The sequence below is a fragment of the Betta splendens genome, chromosome 16, assembly GCF_900634795.4.
Source record: "Betta splendens chromosome 16, fBetSpl5.4, whole genome shotgun sequence".
In the NCBI taxonomy this organism is placed as follows: Eukaryota; Metazoa; Chordata; class Actinopteri; order Anabantiformes; family Osphronemidae; genus Betta; species Betta splendens.
In genome coordinates, this window is record NC_040896.2 from 13827933 (window position 1) to 13847057 (window position 19125).

The 19125-nt window shown below is 47.2% G+C and overlaps 3 protein-coding genes across 7 annotated transcripts; 2 read left to right on the forward strand and 1 right to left on the reverse strand.

Moving 5' to 3' along the window:
* Positions 1-89: 89 nt before the first annotated feature.
* LOC114842533 (DENN domain-containing protein 3-like) lies at positions 90-7145 on the forward strand. Of its 4 annotated transcripts, none has more exons than XM_055503205.1 (26): positions 96-230; positions 487-894; positions 1022-1111; positions 1273-1388; positions 1476-1597; positions 1731-1842; positions 1921-2040; positions 2129-2227; positions 2323-2442; positions 2515-2630; positions 2729-2884; positions 2965-3061; positions 3186-3289; positions 3378-3481; positions 3565-3995; positions 4079-4247; positions 4336-4595; positions 4681-4851; positions 4943-5072; positions 5232-5339; positions 5438-5577; positions 5753-5898; positions 5976-6112; positions 6238-6356; positions 6468-6602; positions 6745-7145. In XM_055503205.1, exons 2-26 carry the CDS (start codon positions 555-557, stop codon positions 6961-6963), a joined length of 3861 nt encoding a protein of 1286 aa, XP_055359180.1. In that variant the 5' UTR covers positions 96-230; positions 487-554; the 3' UTR covers positions 6964-7145. The 4 variants fall into 4 exon arrangements, 2 of the variants coding, with proteins under 2 accessions (XP_055359180.1, XP_055359179.1); XM_055503204.1 differs by having other exon boundaries at positions 98-230; positions 6465-6602; XR_008692838.1 differs by lacking the exon at positions 6745-7145 and having other exon boundaries at positions 90-230; positions 5976-6039; positions 6465-6602.
* On the reverse strand, positions 7094-14246 carry LOC114842534 (potassium-transporting ATPase alpha chain 1). Its single transcript, XM_029128142.3, has 24 exons — positions 12710-14246; positions 12485-12589; positions 12315-12374; positions 11976-12179; positions 11710-11823; positions 11494-11628; positions 11267-11384; positions 10927-11195; positions 10754-10832; positions 10542-10661; positions 10356-10465; positions 10069-10203; positions 9767-9959; positions 9508-9683; positions 9272-9408; positions 9040-9190; positions 8790-8958; positions 8534-8688; positions 8295-8418; positions 8061-8206; positions 7824-7957; positions 7619-7720; positions 7435-7526; positions 7094-7351 (listed from the first exon to the last, which is right to left on the reverse strand). The coding sequence occupies exons 1-24, from the start codon at positions 12719-12721 to the stop codon at positions 7323-7325; spliced, it is 3069 nt and encodes a 1022-aa protein (XP_028983975.1). The 5' UTR covers positions 12722-14246; the 3' UTR covers positions 7094-7322.
* Positions 14247-14409: 163 nt separating this feature from the next.
* Positions 14410-18876, forward strand: tbrg4 (transforming growth factor beta regulator 4). 2 transcript variants are annotated; one of them, XM_029128148.3, is made up of 11 exons: positions 14410-14544; positions 14992-15491; positions 15597-15917; positions 16101-16275; positions 16374-16531; positions 16638-16748; positions 16831-16975; positions 17235-17474; positions 17549-17660; positions 17770-17884; positions 18353-18876. In XM_029128148.3, exons 2-11 carry the CDS (start codon positions 15069-15071, stop codon positions 18452-18454), a joined length of 1902 nt encoding a protein of 633 aa, XP_028983981.1. In that variant the 5' UTR covers positions 14410-14544; positions 14992-15068; the 3' UTR covers positions 18455-18876. The 2 variants fall into 2 exon arrangements, with proteins under 2 accessions (XP_028983981.1, XP_028983980.1); XM_029128147.3 differs by lacking the exon at positions 14410-14544 and adding an exon at positions 14655-14676.
* Positions 18877-19125: the final 249 nt, after the last annotated feature.

Consider the following 19125-nt stretch of genomic DNA (forward strand, 5'->3'; position numbering starts at 1 on the left):
GCAGCACATGTGGATGTGACCGTGCAGCCTGCTCGAACCTTCCTCCTGACTCGTCCTATCAGTTGACACTCGCGTGCAGCGCGTCGTCGCATCCTCAGTGCGCATGTTTGTCGCTCCGCAAACAGAAACGGAAGCGGACTAACCAGCAGTAGACATGGGGACTGGATGAGTCGAAGGACGGAATTCACCTCCAGGAGCCCTGACGTTCGGACATGGGGGACCTTCAGCAGGTCAGTGAAGCGACACGTGCGGGGTTCCCCGTCGTATCATTACATCTGTCTGGGGAGCAGGACGTCATAGAGTCGCTGCTGCTGCTGAACTTATGATTGTTATCGTGTCATCCTTCTCTGGGAGTCATTTCCTGTCCTACCGTGCACAACAGCCATCGTTCTATTTTGTTCCTTAGCTGTAATAATAAGACATCTTATTATTTCACGTTAACCCCTTCCTTCTCTCCTCGACTTGTTTCTCCTCTGCTGATTTCAGTGGTCGTGATCCTTCAGGTCCACGTCGTGCGTGGTTGCAGTCGTTCTGGGACCTTTCGTGGTTCCAGCATGACGGACTACCTGCCTCCTACCCTGCTGGAAGCCTGCATCATAGTGGGAGCGTCTGCTGACAAACTCCACGAGGTCTTCTCCTCTTGCACAGGTCACATCACAGAAAACAGTACAGTGTCAAATAAATACCGTGCCGATCTCTGTTTACCCACACAGGCGGTTAATCCCGGCGGAACCCCCAGGCAGTTGGAGCCGGAGGTGCTGCATGTCCTGGCACCTCCCTTTGGGAACAGACCTCAAAGTGAAAGTGAAAGCCGGCAGCGCCTGAAAAAAAAACGCTCCATTCTCCGGAGGAAGAGGGACTCACCTGCTGCTGCTGCTTCGCCCCCTGGCCAAGGTCCAGCCCATTCCATCACAACATGTCACTGGACACACACACACACATGAAGCCAGTAATACCTAACACATCTGGCCCAGTTTAAATGATTTTACTCCCATCATCAGCAGCCATCTGCCTATTGCAGGTTCAGCAGTGGAGGAAAAAGGAGCTGGTGAAGACGTCAGTGTTCCCAGTAGCATCAACCTCATGGCTATACCTCAGCTCTGCTTCCCTGGTATCAGTTTCATTCTTCATCCTATAATTCTTTTCAAGAACTACTAGTAATAGTTAAAACATGTATCATACTGTACATATTATTGAGATACAGTACTTCAAACCATGTGATCTTGGATTATTAAGTATTAATGTGGTTGTATTTAATCATTGTTTTGCCAGATGGGCTTCAAGTAACCAATGAACAGAGAGATGAACAATTCCACTTTCTGGTTTTTACTGACGTCTTTGGCAACAAGGCCCATGGAGTAGTGATGCAGTGTTCCCGGCCCATACTGGTACACTGTTCAGTACCGAATGTGATGTTGCATCATGGATTTACCTGCAGCTGTATCAATCTGCTTCTGCTTCTCTTGTCTTTACAGGAAGGGACGTATTTCTCCCATAACGGAGCTGGATCCAAGCTTCCTAAACTGTTCTCCGCCTACAGTTTCTGTATCATATCCAAGTTTCCGTACTTCACTGCACTCAAAGACTGCCTGTCATGGTGAGACACAGTGGACAGAACACGCATCAGTCACTAGTTTTACTTAGCAGGCGACCCAACGGAGCCTTACCATGAAGATAAATGGTTTAACTCCACACCACAACATTCCCAACATCCTTCTGTTCCTTTCTAGTCTTTCAGTCCAGCTGAGGACCTGTTGTTTATCAGACATGGAGGAGAGAGTGAGGGAGTTTGCAACCAGACTGTCACTCGTGCCCGTCCCACCTCCAGGACAGCTTCAGTTGGTCTGTGTCCATGTAATAATGGAATAAGTGGGTTAATCCCACTTCCTGTAGGCTCTGACTGTGCTTTCTGTCCTCCAGATGTTTTCGTTGCCTCCTCTGACCATCGTACTACCACCTCAGGAAGACGCCGACCACCCCGTTATAGATTTAGCGCTCCATCTGCCTTTCCTGTGCTTCAGGCCCCAGCAGCTTCTGCAGGTGTTCCTCTCAGCGCTCGTCTGTGTTAGTGAAGCAGGAGGAGGCCCGTGTTAACCTCTTCTTTCTCCACCCTTCTGTCTCTCCCCAGCTGATTTCTTGCCTCCTGCAGGAACAGCGGCTGGTGCTGCTTTCTGCAAACTGGGCCAAACTCACGCTGGTGGCTGAGAGCTTAATGGTTTTATTACAGGTTTGTGCTCATGTGAGATGCACAGTCTTGTTTTTTATTTATTTCGCTCCAGTTTGGGTCCTGAAACGTTTGCTTCTGACTGATCTTCACCGCAGCCGTTCACGTGGCAGCAGCCTTACGTCCCCGTTCTGTCCAGAGGCATGTTGGACTTCCTCATGGCTCCAACTGCCTTCCTCATGGGTTGCCATGTCAGCCATTTTGAAGAGGTTGTTTCTGTGAGTAGACGCTGGACTCTATGTACAGAAATATTCAAATTTCTTCGTCAACATGTTAATGTCCTAACGCAGGAAACAGATGGGCTGATCTTGGTCAACATCGATAAAGGAACTGTCTACGCGTCTAGTTGGGACCCTGTTGATCTCCCAGACGTCCCTTCAGATGCAGCAGACTGCTTCACAGAGAGGTGCTCCCTGTAACAGCAGCATTTACCACCGAACCGTACATAACGTCAGCAGATACGAACCATGGAGACTCATTGCCGCCTCTGTCCTTGGTTTCTAGGTGTCAGTCTCTGCAGGTACACTTGGATTTGGATGAGTGCCACCAGATGAGCAGCTGTGACATCGATGAGCAGAGGACGTGGAGAAGAACCTGGCAACACAACCTCAACCTGCAGATCCAGAGGGTCGCGTTGGAACTGATGGTCAACCTGTTCAGGTTCTGTGGGACTTGTGTGTAGAGTAGCAGTGATGGTTGCTTGTTGCTGTGTTCATGGTGTGTATGTGTGTGTTTAACAGAGACGTTAGCAGCCATCTGAACTATGAGCACAGAGTCTTTAACAGCCAGGAGTTCCTGAAAACTAGAGAGCCGGCGGAGCTGCCCTTTTACAAAACGGTGAAGCAGCTTTTTATTATTCTCATTGTTCATGATCAGTTTGTGTCTGTTTTAAAACCCCTCAGTGACAGTCAACACAAACAGTGTCACGTTATGCTCACTGTCTATCACAACTGTGTCCTAGGTGTTGGAGACACACACCTTTCATTCCTTTCTCAGAGACCGTCTCAACAGGAAGATGGACAGTTACGCTCGACTGGAACTCATCAGTTGCTGTGAGATGTGGAAGTAAGTAACCTAACGATAAAAAAATCTGCTTATTGCTGATCAGCTGTTATCATCTTTGACCTCATTCTCTGTGTCCCACGCTCTCAAGCATAAAGCCTGAAGTCCCATACAGACCCACTATGCAGGAGATTCAAACTCGCAGAAAGTCCTCCACCACAGGCAGGACGCCAGGGACCATGATGTCTGAACCTGGTGAGACTGGACACAAAGCGCTGTGACGCAGCAGCAGGAAATCTTCTCCCATCATCACATTATCTTATCACCCATACATGTAGCACTGAACGCTCCCCCTGAGCCCGTGAAGACGTTCAAGCTCCCAGACTTCCCAGAGTCTCTGTCCTTCCACTCAATCCAGGGCTTTTACGGTCAACTCATCCAGCAGCTGGACAAAGCTATTTCCTCTGTCCAAAACGAGGACGATGCGCTGTTGGCCAGGTTCTCTGCTTTCCTCGTTTTTCCCCTTCCACTCCGTAAACATTTCTGCTTCGACGGTCATCTCTTCTTCTGCAGATTCTATTACCTGCGAGGCTTCATCAGCGCGCTGTACTCCCGGCGACTGGACGCTCTGAGCGACTTCCAGAACCTCTACAAAACCGACGCTCTCGTCTTCCCCGCTCAGCTGGTCTCGTGGCTCGTGGACACGCTGCCTCAGGATGAGCGACGCCGGGCCGAGCAGCGCCCGGAGCTCCAGAGTCTCATCCTCAGGGTCTGGCAGCTCAGTTACGGACTAGTTGCAGGGCTGAACCTGTGTTGCTGGTGACTGTAAAGCTGTTCTTTCTTATTTATTAGGTAAAGACGGAGAATGAGAAGCCGCCGGTGCAGCAGGACAACCAAATCAAGACGTTTGTGCTTCCCATGCAGAAAATGTCGCCTCATCAGTTTGTGAGCTGCATTCAGGAGAGCGGGATCGTTAAGGATGTGGGAACCATTAAGCGCTTATTTAAAGTTCTTGCTGACGGTAAGAGGAAAAATGTAAAAGAGCCTCAGTCAAACCCAAATATTTTAGTCCTTTAAGACGTTGATAAATGTGTGTCTCTGTCTGTTAGGCCAGCCAGCGCAGGTGGACCCTTTAATGTTTAGGGACTTCTACACCGTCTGGAAGGAGATAGAGGCTGGATCCCAAGACATCAACCTTCCCTCCAATGTCATAGAAAGGCTTGACAGCAATGAGTGTGTGTACAAGCTGTCGTCCTGTGTGAAGACGTCCATCGGTGTTGGTAGTATTGCCATGACCCAGAAACGCCTGTTCTTGCTAACTGAGGGAAGACCAGGCTACCTCGAAATCACCAAGTTCAGAGACATAGTGGTAGTGTATCTTCTCGCTTTGGTTGAATTTCATGTGTTATTTGTTTTTTGTATTTGTTTCTAACCTTGTCTTCATCTGTGTGTAGGATGTTAAGAAGGCCTCCGCTCCTTTTCTGCTTGTTCGCATTCCTTCCCTTCGCATCAGGACCTCCAAAAGGCCGGAGGTGTTTGAGGCCAACCTGAAGACAGAGACCGAGCTCTGGAGCCTCATGGTCAAAGAGATGTGGATCGGACGCAAGATGGCCGACCGGCAAAAGGTACGACGAGTCAGGCACCTCTGAGCTGCTGGACTGGGCTCTACCTACACTTAGTCTGTTTCTGAAGAGCTGGGTGTTTGTGTCTGTGGAGGATCCTCAGTACCTGACTCAGGCTCTGACAAACGTCTTGTTGATGGAAACCGTCGTACGCTGCCTGCAGTCCCAGAAGTCCATCGTCGCTGCCGCACAGCTCACAAACTTTGACAGGCTCAAGCGTGAAGGTGTGGACTTACACTTGATGCTTATGCTGCTTCTAGGTTAAATAACTTATTGTTTATATGACATAGAATAGCAAAAGTTTAACCACCACCTGTGATTTAGTCCTGCTCATCTCACGTCTTTCTTGCCGTGTCTCATTTGCTGTGTCTGTTTGTGACCAGTGTCCATGACGGAGCATGAAACTACCTCAGAAACTCTCAAACACAGGATTAACCCGTCCCAAGACCTATATGAACCTCAGACTGTGCACGTGCTCTTATACACACCAGGTCCTGTGCAGTCAGTCATTTTTGATTGCTAGTGTTTAAACCCTCAAAACACCTCTGCAGTGTTTTGCTGAGACAGTCCTCTCGCTACTTCCCTCCAGGTCAACTGAACTGCGGTGACTCACAGGGCGACATGCACCCGAAGCTGTGGGTGGCTCTCAGCGGGGGCAGAGTGGTTGTTTATGATGCAACTAGCTGGTCCATGCTGCAGGGCAGCATCCAGGTCGGCAGGTCGCAGCTGGTGAGAGCCAGTATTTAAAAGGAAAACTCCACTGACGTTACACATCACAATCTGTTTACCTGCACATGCCTGTGTCAAAGGTCGCAGATCGACTTTGTGGCTTGTGTAACTGTGAGTCTGTCATTTTCAAAGGGAAGTGGAACTGAGCTCACACGTCACATCTTCTTGTGTTCAGAACTGCATGGTGGGACTGGGCTGCGAGCAGGTGTGGATCGGCTCTCAGGACTCCGTGATCTACATCATAGATGCTCGCAGCATGTCCTGCAACAAACAGCTGACGGAACACAGGCATGAAGTGACGGCTCTGGCCGCGGACGCCAGGTAGCAGCACCTCAGTTATGACATTATTTGCACTGTACACAAAACTGAGCGTTACACTGGACTTCTCCATGTCCCAGACATCATGCATACTCCTGCAGCGGCGATGGAACAATCCTGCAGTGGGACGCTGCCAGTCTTAAAGTGAGGAAACAGTTCCACCTAAAGCCGAGCCGTTGGTTGTCCCTGCAGATGCATGACGATGCACTGTGGTGCTGTAGGTTCTCTGCCTCTTATCTTCACTGTGTTTGGTGTACCGTATATAGACACTTCCTACTACCTCACATAACATCTGTGTGTGGACATGTTTCCAGTTGAACAGAAGTGTGTGTGAATGTGCAGGTTGTGGCGACAGCATTGTGGAACTGAGAGAAGACGGTGAGCCCCAGCGAATCCTGACGCTTCCTGACGACCTACAAAGTGTCAACAACGTCTTCAGCTGCTTCGTGGTCCTTCCACAGGTGACCTGGCAACCTCGGCGCGTCATTTAAGCTACTCGGTGGCCAGTTGGGGGTTCAGCACGTTCATTTGCTGCCTGTTGTTTCACATGCTGGTGTTTGCTGTTGCAGCAGGGTCAGGTGTGGGCAGGCTGTGCAAAGTCAGGCGACCTCTGTTTCTGGCAAATTAACAGCCTTCTGCATTCGTCCATGAGGATCTTGATACCAGGCGCTTCAGAAGTCACCTGTATGATCCGGGTCAAGGAGCAGGTGAGCTTTAATACTGTACATCCTGGGTTACATAATAACCATGGCGGGTATTTTTTTATTCTGCAGTGATTGGTCACTTATTACAGTACAGGACTCAACTGACAGAAATATGTTGATGACAAGCAGCTTGATATTTCCTCAGATCTGGATAGGTTGTGATGAACAGAGCAGGGACGGAGGTCTGTGCGATGATCGGGTGAAGAGTCGAGTGTTGGTGGTTGACCCCAGGAGCCACACGGTGGCAAAGGAGCTGCTGGCTCATTCGGATGCCATCCAGGCTCTGTGCTCCATTGAAGATCGCTATGTGCTGAGCGGCTCGGCGTGCCGCGATGGAAAGATCGCCATCTGGAAAGTTGAGTAGCTCCATGAAGACGCACGGGGGACATTAAGAGTCCACACGGGACCTTCCACTGTGATCTACTGTGACTGGGCCAGTTTCACTAACCACGGTGCTAATGTTTTATTCTAAAAGCTATTTGTTCAACGAAATCTCTAATCAAATGTTTTATTGTCAGGAAATAAATGATGTGTTTACATAAATGACATTTTCATATATTATTATCATGTACTGTTATTTAGCGGTTACGCTGGCATCTCCAGAACGATGCAGCCTTTAGTCTCATAGCCTGTTAGGAAGATGAACCCAGCTGCAACTCACTGATTGAGAATAAACTGAAGCACTAGAGAGTGGGCTCATGAGACACGTTGCCGTCCCTGGTTCTAATAGTATAACTCCTGATCCCACCAACCTGAGAGATGAGAAATCATGAAATTAGTTTGAACAACGTATGAAATTTTCACGGCAATGGACAAACAGAGGATCTCAGCTTACTTCCTGGATGTCTTCTGACTCCTAATTTCCTGATCTCATCATAGACAAATATTAAAATACCATATGGAAGAGGGACAAACCACCACTGGACCCTAGAACAAAAGCAATGAATGAGCCACCACTAATGTTTCTAATATGAAAGTTTTTTTTTCCTTCTATTTGGGCCTGAGCTCTGTGACGTTACCTGATTGGCATGAAATTGAAGATATTGGGCATTCCAGGGCAGTAACAAAGCAGGTTACCGAGGCAGAGCTGGAAGACTATGGCCGAAACCAGCACTCGGTTCCTTAAACAGAGAGGAACCTTCAGGTTTGACTGTATACCACTCAACACTAGTTGAAGGTTTTAACTGTGTGGATGCAGAGTAAGCTGTTCAAGTCCTTACTGACCGGAAGAAGCCTTGCTGGAACACCGACAGACGCCGCGTTTTCCTGATGAGCACGTCTGCAATCTGACAGATCTCGATGCTGACGAAGAACACGGTGTAGCACGTGTACTCCTGGTACAAGCGCTGGCTGTAGGTCTGTCAGGCGAGAGGACACGGTGGGGGGGGGGGGGGGGGGTTGGTTGTTATTAGAGCCTGATACAGCCCCAGCAGGGGGTAGACGTGCTTCCGCGGCGCTAACCCATTCTTGGCCGTAGCTGTCCTGTAGGTCTTGGAGGTGTTGGCTTTCCCACTGGGAGCGCAGCCCAACACACAGCAGTGGGAACCAGCCCTCCTGAGCCATGGCTGTGAAATAATCTGTGAAGCCCGCAAAGGACTGGATGGCTCCTAAAACACAAAGACGCGATGAAACGCCGCGTCTGGTGGAGTTCGTTTGCAGTGTGTGCGTGTAGTCAGCCCACAAACAGGATCTCACCTATCTGGAAGTACGAGTACACGGCCAGGGCTTCGTTGACCAGGCGATCCCGCCGGGGGTTCCTGGGCTTGAGGTGCATGATGTCGCTCTCTGCTTTCTCATAAGCCAGAGACACAGAGGGGAACTAAAGGGGGAACACATGTAAAGACATCTCACTGTTCAGGATTGAGGAAGTGAAAGAAGTGCGTTATGAGCTGATAATATTATAAAACCCTAAACAATGCATTCACTGAACTCACAATGTCAGTGGCCAGTTCAATGAAGAGAATAGTGATGCAGCCCAGAGGCAGCGGCACGCTGACGGTGATGTAGATCAGGTATGGGGTCAGCTCAGGGATGTTTTTGGTTAGTGTGTAGGCAATAGACTTCTTCAGGTTGTCGAAGATGAGGCGACCTACAGGCACAAGCACGCAGACGTGAGTGTGTGCGTACAGTACCTTACAGTAAACCGGGTCAAACCGCTCGTATCGTGACGAAGCTGTCTCGTGCTCCTACCCTGCTCCACCCCTGTGACGATGGAAGCAAAGTTGTCATCCAGCAGGATCATGTCTGCAGCGTTCTTGGCCGCATCCGAGCCGGCGATGCCCATGGCAATGCCGATGTCAGCCTTCTTTAGAGCCGGAGAGTCGTTCACGCCGTCGCCTGTTACTGCCACGATGGAGCCCTGAGGGCGGTGGACCGCGAGGAGTCTCTAACTGCTTTTAACAGAGTGTGTGTGTGCGTGTGTGCGTGTGTGTGAGTTTACCAGACGCTGACAGCTCTCCACTATAATCAGCTTCTGCTGAGGGGACGTTCTGGCAAACACCATCTCAGGGTGGTTCCGCAGGGCCTCGTCCAGCTCCTCGCTGCTCATGTCCTTCAGCTGACCGCCGTTGATCACGCAGGCACGGGCGTCCCTGCACGACACAACGGCACGTGGGTCTGAGCTACAAGCAATAAACACACAGACGTGTGAGGAGTGTTCGGCGCGTGGCTACCTCTTGTTTACTTGTTCGACGGGGATGCGCTTCCTCTGGGCGATGTCTTCCACTGTTTCACTGCCCTCCGAGATGATGCCAACGTTGCCTGCTATGGCCCTGGCTGTAATTGGATGGTCCCCCGTCACCATGACAACCTGAGGTTTACAGATGTAAAAGTTATACAAGGAGAAGAAGCAAATTCATGCAGTGCATATTATTTTACATGCAGCAGCGTATAAGCTGGGTGAACGCACCCTAATGCCGGCAGTACGACACTTCATCACTGCGTCTGGTACAGTGGCTCTTGGGGGGTCGATCATTGAGATGAGACCAGCGAAGCACAGTCCTGACGTGGTGAAATTCATCTCGTCTGCATCAAAACGGAAGCCGCGAGGAAACTCTTTCTCGTTCAGATAGAGATGACAGAAACCTTGGAGAGAAACCCAGCAGTGGTAATGAAACACCACTGACGCCATCATTGGCTCCCAGTCTGAAAACAGGAGATGGTCTAACCCAGTACTCTCTCGCCGAGTCCTCCCAGGTCCATGTACGCTGTCTGAAACGCTTCTCTCCACTGCTCGTCCAGGGGCAACTCCTGGCCTTTTATCAAAATGGTGGAGCAGCGCTCTAAGATTCGTTCTGGCGCCCCCTTCATCACCAGCAGGTAGCGAAGGTCCAGCGGGTCCTCCAGCTCATGGATGGACAGCTGGAGAAGGAGGTCGGCTCGTTCATTTAGCACTCTGACATAAGTGGCACATTCCACAGCAGCTGTGTAATGCAGTAATAATTAATATTGGACACCAAGCTTCTTCTACCTGAAATTTGTTAGTGGAGTTAAAGGGCACTTCCACCACCTTCTTGAAGCGGTTTCTGTAGTCCACAATGTTTCCTATTGTGAGCTCAGTGAACTTCAGCAGAGCTGTTTCAGACGCATCTCCCACCACAAGCCTCTGTACGAGGGAAGGCACGAAAGAAACAAGCTTGATTTAGCAAAGATGCCAAAACGTCTTTTGACATCATCAAGTAAACAAATCAAGAACAGGAGCATTTAATGCATATCTCAGCTCAGCTTGGCCCCACATGTTTGCTTTCTTGGCCTTGCCTTGGGGATGGGAACTCCCTCCTGATCAGGCCTGAACACAGCTCTGTTACACAAGGAAGCCACTCTTCCCAGTGAGCGCCATGTCTCTGAAGACTGGTCGAAACTCTGACCTGGAAACCACACAATGAACACTTATATTACATGATCACGTTATGAAAGGTGTAGACTGAAATCAGCAAAGCCTACCAGACTGATCTTCGGTGGTGTCGGCTGCATGGATGTGGTTGTCAAACCAGAGGTGAGCTACAGTCATCCTGTTCTGAGTCAGGGTGCCCGTCTTATCCGAACAGATCACTGACGTGGAGCCTGAAGGCAGAATGTTACACGTATGTTTCCTTAGGTTGAACTGTATTCAACATGCTTCACTGTTGAAGACCATGCATGTGGCCCCTTCTGACCTAACGTTTCCACAGCCTCCAGGTTCTTCACAACACAATTTTTCCTGGCAAGTCGTTTAGCAGTCAGAGACAGACAAACCTGGCAACAGGAACACAGGACACACACAAACCTTCCTTTATGCTCAATTTCCTGATGATGATGATGATATTAAATAACGCACAAAGTTACTCACTGTGACAGTGGCAAGCAGCCCCTCTGGCACATATGCTACCACGATAGCCATAAAAAAGATCATGGCCTCCAGGAAGGCGTATCCAATGAACATGGCAACCACAAAGAAGGTGAACCCGAAAAAGATGGCCAGACCCGCAATGATGTCGACAAAGTGTTCAATTTCGATGGCAATGGGCGTCTTCTCGTTGCCCACGCCGCTCGCCAAGCTGGCGATCCGCCCGATGATGGTGCGGTCTCCCGTGTTTATAATCATCCCCGTGGCCACACCTGCGGAAGCGAGGACAGGTCGTCAGTTGTAGCAAGCCTTAAGTGAGGCATGTACTGTTGCAGTGCTGCACCTTCCAGGCAGGTGGTGGAGAAGAAGGCAATGTTTCTGGTCTCCAGTGGGCTCTCGTGGGTACATTCTGGACTCCTGGTCTGTGGTTCAGACTCTCCTGTCAACGATGAGTTGTCAACCTGGGACACAGATAATCAGAGGAAGTCCTCTTAATAATAACAGGAGGAGAACCCGCCTTTGCTCACGTCTATTAATGTGGGACACAGAGCGTCTGAGGGACGATGGTACCTTGCAGCTCTGCGCGGTGATGATGCGGATGTCGGCAGGAACTCTGTCTCCACCTTTGATCTCCACCAGGTCCCCCACCACCAGCTGGTTGGCATTGATCTGGTTTTTCTGGCCGTCTCGGATCACCATGGCTTGCTTGTTGAGGACAAAGCAAAACTGATTTACACAAACACAGGAGACAAACTAAAAGAAGCTATTTGTATCATTTTCTCTTACTTGCGGCACCAGATTCTTGAAGCTGGCGATGATGTTGGTACTCTTGAATTCTTGATAATACCCGAAGCAGCCAGTTACCACAACGACAGCGATTAGAGTTATAGCCAAGTACAGCTGCAGTAAGAAAGAAGACGTCATCTCTAGCCTGAGCACTAGTACTGTATTGAACTGTGCCGTCCTCCTCCTCCTCCTCCTGCATTCCTAAGTTTAGGTCCCTCTGAGAGATAATAAATATTATATAAATAATAAAGGGAGATATAACGCACATTATCAAAACTGCCGAGGTTCCCTCTCCCAAGTTCAATTCCAAAAGCGATGAAGCAGATGACAGCCGCGACCCACATCAGACACTGCAGCCCTCCAGCCAGCTGCCTGGCGAACTTCACGTACTCAGGTGTTCCCTTAGGAGGCTTCAGTTCGTTCGGGCCGTCCCGCTCCAAGATCTGCTGAGCGAAGGTGGTGGTCAAGCCCTGCGGAGGCAGAACGGCATCAGATGGACTAAAAGCTAAGCCTGCAACCTACAGTCTCCTCACAAAGAGAAAATCATGAGGCCGATGAAGAAAAGCAATCAGACACAGAAAGCCATTACAGGAGAAATCTTTTACTTTGGTAATGCTGGTGTTGTATCTCATTTCCAGCTCTTCGAGTGTAATCTCATGGTCGTCCTGCAGGAGGAGACAAAGGATGTCACTCAATACAACCTCATTAGTGAGTGAAATACCACAATGATCTAAATACTACATTTCTACAAGTACTGTCAATTAAACCAACGTACTATGTCCATTTCTCTCTTCATGCCTTCCAGTTTCTCTTTCTTCTTCATCTTTTTCTTCTTCTTCTTGTCCATCTCTCCGTCCATTTCAAACATGTTGTAATCTTCCTAAACCCAGGAAGAAATGGAAAATTTATATTTCCATGTATTTACAGTATGTGTGTGTGACTTGTGTTACAAGACTATATAAATACACCCAATAATACACCAATCAGCAGCGTCTCCTACCTTTTTGCTCATGGTTGCTGGTGTGACCAGGGACTTTTCTCCTAAATCAATGGAGGTCCAGACAACTCGGTCCTTCTTAGTGGCCGAAATTTTGACAGTTTATTACGGTGCAGCCCTAAACAAACAGCTGGCTTCTCCCCCTCACTCTCTCGCTCTCTGTCTTTCCAACTTGCCAACAAGAATTTCAAACAAAAGCCTTTTATACCTGTAACTCCCATTTTTACATACGCATGCGCACAAGCAATTCTGGGCACCTGCACACGAATACGTTTGAACACACACTTGTGAAGTCTGTCTGCGTGAAAGTGGCACCTCAAGTAGAAACAATGTCACCTCTAGCCAGGTCACACACTCAAATGCACACATATCATAGTGCATCAGATAATATTCCTCTGGTATCGCTTATCTACCTTCAGCACGTTTCTTTTGCTGATAAACTGATTGAGGAAGGATCAGTGAAGGTTAAAGCACAGTGTTACCAGTCTTCCTGACATTTACTCTGCTTTCACTTTGCGCCAGCTTCTGCCCTATTCAGTACTGAACCCGTAGTTTTGAAGTATTAGTATCAGTATTGAATTTCTGTAGTTTCTATATTCACATGTCTTTGAAAACATATTTAATAGGAAGGCAGTGTTCAAGCTTCACTGGGATCTTAATAGACTTAGAGCATGATGCAAATAAAAAAAATACTAGACTGTGTACTAAAATATGTGGCAATTTATGTGGCACATATCAAAATGAGCAGAATCAAAATGATATAAAGAAGCAAAATTGTATGTGTATAAATGTTACAGAATCACCACATATAACATAAATTACTAATACCTTTGCCCATAGACTCAAAATATGCCCAAATCATACATATATTGTAGATTTTAAATATAAAATAGTTTAATAAAAGCAAGATGCCAATAATTGTGTAATGAATGTATTACTCCATTTTATAAATAAAGTGGAACTAAGGTCACCTTGTCTCTTAACATTTTGTGCTTAGAACATGCTGCATGCTGGGTAAATAATGGTCAGGTTAGATAAGCTGGGTTTTAAGGCTGTATCAGCTTAATTTACATGTTACTCTTGAAGGAGGTGAAGAAAGATGGATTACCAAAATATGAGAGACAGGGACACAAACTAAATGTTCTCTAAGCCTTCGGGGCTTAAGTTAAAGGATGACCAATGAAAAATTACTTGTTACTAATTAATTAAAGTTCAATATCCAAATAAACAGGAACACCTTATTTAGAAAATACAATAAACATTTCAAACAAAGGGTATATTGTTATTTCTCCTAGGCTCCACAAACAAACCCCTTACTCAAATACACTGTAGGAAACATAGAATGTATCCACTTCAGTTTAAAATCTGACCCCAGCTTTATGATAGTGCAGTTTTAAGAGAGAGGTAGGTTTCTTCTCTACTTCAAGGTTTAGTAGTGTGAAAAAAACGTCACACAGCGCCATCTAAGGTAGTGGGAATCGGTTTACTTGCCATCCTGGGCCAGGCTCCAAACCAGTAGGTGGCGGTCATGGACCAATAAGCTGTTTATCAGTCGTCAATAAATATCAAAAAAGAAGAGGGCTTACGCAAACATTTTGCAAGAAATTGAAATCTAATCTGAAATTTTAAATGCTACGCGGAGCCAAACACGTGAAGAGGTCCTGCTCTGTGCTCTGGCTCTTGTTACGTTAGCGATAGTTATTATGTTACCTACAAAACAAGGGGATATTTCCTGTTTTACACCTTTAGCCAATAACATTTGAGTCCGCTCATCACGTGGGCCGCTATATGACGCCATTTTTATGCGACCTTCCCTGACAAATACCTACATGCGAAAGGTAAGTTGTGTGTCATTGTGCAAGTTGTTGAGTTTGTGAGTTTGTCCGCTTCATATCTTTGCAAATTAAGCTCCGTTTGTGGTCGACACAAACCGCGATCGGTTAAGAGCGAGTCTTTCTTTTGGCGACAAGGTCAGGATTTAACATGCAGGAGAAAGCTCCACCATGCGGCTGTCGGCTCCTGTAACGTTGATCTCACAGGATGAAACATGCCGTTTCAGCCAATTAGTCAGGTTAATAGCTGGTCACAGAGTAATAAAGATCAGTGCCCACAATAGGTGTTACACCATTATTGGTCTCATTACAGTGGAGCACTAGCTAAATAGCAAAGATGAGGGACACACAGATTGATATGTCCGTCCAAACTGGATGGTGCAGGTGCTGTCATTTAATAGTACTGTCCAGCTTGCATTTAGACAATGCATAAACTCTCTCCTGCTTCCTTAGGTTGGACGTGCCGTGGTGATTATGGCTGCTGAATCGTGAACAGTTTTTATCCGGGAAGGTCTTGTCTCTTATACCCGATGGCCACTCGCCTCTTCCGAAGATATGCCTGCGTACTTTACAGGGCCTCCTCTCATGCTCCAGCTCCACCTGCTGCCTCGCTGCCTCCATCAGTCACCAGACCTGCAGAAGTGCAGAGAGCTCGGGGCTGGCTATGGGCCACAAACAGGTTTCTATGTGAGGGAAGTACAGATAAGAACGAAGACCATTTTCCAGCCATTCCTACACCCACGGAGGTGGATGAGTTAGTTGAAAAGGCAGCAGCACCAGAGGAGATCCTGGAGGCTTGGGTAGCGCATGGACATAATGGCAATCAAGCTGCCAATTACCTGGTAAGGTGGACTCTGCTGGTGTTGAAGACCAATGGTAAATTTACTGGGCAAACTCAAAAGCTGATAATGGATTCAAGGCTACAGAACATGATGGATACCATAGTTAACCAGGTAAACCAGATACAAAGAAGCGCTGGCGGTGTGATCTACTAAAATGGTAGATTTTTGTCATGGTTACATGTAAGTGGTTACATAATGTAAACGCTTTCCTTCCAGGTGCCTTCTGTGTGGAATGGCAATCTAGTGTCTGCCCTGCGAGCTCTGTGGATTATGCGTGTGCCCCCCAATGTCAGAGTATTGAGGATTGTCCAGGTAGAGGTCTTGTGGCGAGTCCGCAGGTTAACGTACAAGCAGCTGGGCCTCCTAGCAGACTGGGGCTCTGGCAGGAAAGGCGAGCGGAATGTGGCAATAGTGAGGGCTGCAATAAAACAAATGGAACTGCGTTGGACTGAAATTGCAGATACGAAAACTGTCACTGCACTAATGTCCAAAGGACATCACCTGTCACCGACCTTGATGGACAGATTGGAGGACAAGGTATGAGAGCTGAAAACATTTACTTAATTATGTATTTTGCGTATTAGATATTGTGTATTGTATTTTTTGTAGACCTGTGTTGAAAGTAATGCCATAAGATTAGCAAACTAAAACCTCATGTAACAGTTTAAAATGCGTCTGTAAGAAACCACAGTGATAACGCTCTAAGTGTGTCTGTTTCAGGCTCTCGAGCTCGCAGAGGGCTTCTCATCAGAAGACATTCGCAAAGTTTGTGTATCTCTGGCTTTTCAGAGCCGTAGGTGTGTCCCACTGCTCAGAGCTCTGTCCTATCACCTCCTCCAGAAGCCATCGTCAGAGTTCACTACTGCTCTGATAGTGGACATGGCTTATGCTTATGGTAATAATAACCGAAATGAAGTTGTACCAGCATATGCAAGCTCACCAACGGCGTCTAATGCTGGTTTAACTCTACCGTCTTTGTCTTTGCCTCTCTAGGGAAGCTGAGTTTTCACCATTCTCAGGTGTTTCAGCGAATGGCCTCAGAGTTATTACCCAGAGTTCCTGAGCTTGTCCCTGCTGATGTCACCCGCTGTGCTAAATCTCTAGGCTTACTCAAGTGGCTCCATATCCCTCTGTTTGAGGCCTTTGCTGAGGTTGAGACTACATCTATGATAAATCCTGACAAATTTGTAATCTTAAACTAATTAATATTTAACTTCTTCTTTGGACACATTATGACTTTCCTCATTTTCCTACCAGCACTACATAGTAAACAGCGAGGGGTATAAGACAATCCAGCTCTGCAATCTGCTCATGACTTTTGCCAGACTGGGCTTCCAGCCCAGCAGAGGAGATGCGTTCTTTAGCAAGGTACTAATGCCACTGAAGGTTGCTTTTTGAGATTGCTTCTACCTTTCTAACCTAAATCCAAATCCAATCTCTGTATGTTCAGATTCACTCTGTGCTAGAGGACTCTCTCTCGGGCCTAGAGCCTCACCTGAAGACAGACGTGGTTTGGTCTCTGTGTGCGCTGCAGCAGAGCAGGCCCCACTACCTCATCCTGCTAACACAACCAAGTCATGTTGCCAAACTGTCAGGTAAGACGCATAGAAGTGGTTCTTTATCTATACATCACTGGGCGACATTTGTTAAATCTGATTACTGTACTGTTAATGATTCAGAATAGAATTAAGATAATAAGATTTTAGTGACTTTTATTGAACCCACCTTTTTGCGTGGCAGTTCTAGTTCTCCTGATTTTTAATTTCTCCGAGATATAAAATGGTGCCTTTTAAACCAGTTTAAACACACATTTGCGATGTGTTATTGGCAGCACTCTGTTTTTTTTGTCTTCAGATGGCAAACAAGCTAAAACAGAGAAATATCAGCTGAAGTTGCTCCACATCGCTGCCACTCTCTGTTTAGAGCATTCAGGCTCCACACATGCTACGACCTCCCCGCCTCTGCCTGTCCCGACCAGCAGCTCCAACCTGTCCCCTCTGCAGAGCAGTTTAAAAGAGGCTTTACTGAGTTTTGTAGGCCAGAGGACAGAGTTCCTCCGCACTGGGGTGGACACTGTATATGGATGGACTCTTGGTAAGAGGAGCAAGTCAGTCCATACATGCACTTTTTAACACAGCCTTTAACAGCCGGCATGTGTTTCTGTCAAGATGGTGAGCTGGTGCTGGATTGTGACAACAAACCCATAGACATGTCAATGCTCAAAGCCCCCCATCTACCCAGCGGAAGAGGGGGCCAGAATTTACCTATGGGGGCTCACCGGTAAGCCATAGAAATGAATCATGCCTTAAAAGGTTACATCTGTTTTTCCTTTTCTCTGTCTCACCGAGTTAAATTTGTTCCTTGTCTGTTTGCCTCCATCTGTTCCCAGGCTTGCCTTTGTAGCTTGGGAATTTCCTAACTTTTGCTCAAACAGTAAAGACCTTCTGGGAAGGTTTGCCATGATGAAGCGGCATCTCCAGTTGGCCGGTTTCATCGTAGTGGAGGTAGGGAGAGGGAGGAGTTGGGCTAGTCCAGACACACACACACACACACACACACCCACACACACTAAAGCAGATGAAAAGACCCATCTGGTGATGATAATGAACCATATTTCAGTGAAGCAGTGTTGCTGTACCTGACATTCTAATGCCATGCAGACAATGAACCGATCACTACTGGAGCCGGGAGTCAGGTGGGTCCTGCTGCAGTCAGTGGTATAAATAGAGCTCCAGCCGCAGCTCTGCCTCATCTAGGCCAATCCAAGCTCACCCGCTCTCTCATCTGTAACAGTCTCCTTAGCCAATAGTTGCATCACTTGCCTCTCAGGTTTGCAGTAGTGCAGCATGTAAACACAGAGAGAGAGAGAGGTAATACATGAGAGCAAACACCATTAGTCTAAATGTTGTGAGAGTTAACTTCATGTACAAATTTTAAATATTTCATTAAAAAGAACCCTCTTCTTCTTTTAGGTGCCGTACTATGAGTGGCTAGAGATAAAGACCGACCGTCAGAAACTGTCATACCTTAAGGATAAAATGGGGAAGGCTGTGGCTGAGGACATGGCCAAGTGAACTGGGTGAAATCTTAAACAGAATTTGCAGGATCAGCTAAATCAGCTTTCACTACCAAACTGGACCGCGGGGAATACACACGCCCACGCTCACACTCAGAACAGAGCAACGCTGCAGAAACACTCTCATACTTTGCTAGGGAAAAAAATATACCATATTTTCACTCTGGTTCCCTTGGCAACGTGTGGGGCTTTCCCTGTTTCCATGGTGATGATGAGCAAGAGGTTTGGCGCCTGAGAGACAAAAATAAGTTGTTCGGTAGAAATTACATGATCAAGTCTTTGTATTTGCCAGTGAAATGTCGAAGAAGAGGTCGAATTTTAGCCAAGCCACACACATTAAAAAATTCATCAGTGTGCTTAAATACCTAAATTATCAATTTGAATGTGAAGTCCTGCTATGGAATAAATGTTTTATTGCTATTTCTGTCTGTTTTTTTCCCATATTTGTCTGTTTTGATTGATTTGCCACACACTGGCTCAGATCAGGGCTTGAAGATGCATTTTACCATCTCTGCCCAACCTGGGAACTTCTAATATCATTGTCTACATTTGTTATTTGTTTGTTTGCTATTCACAGATCAATAATCAAATTAATATCGATACATCAGATTGCCACATGTACCAATACATACAGTACATGGGTAGTAGCTCCAGCACACAGCTCTTTAG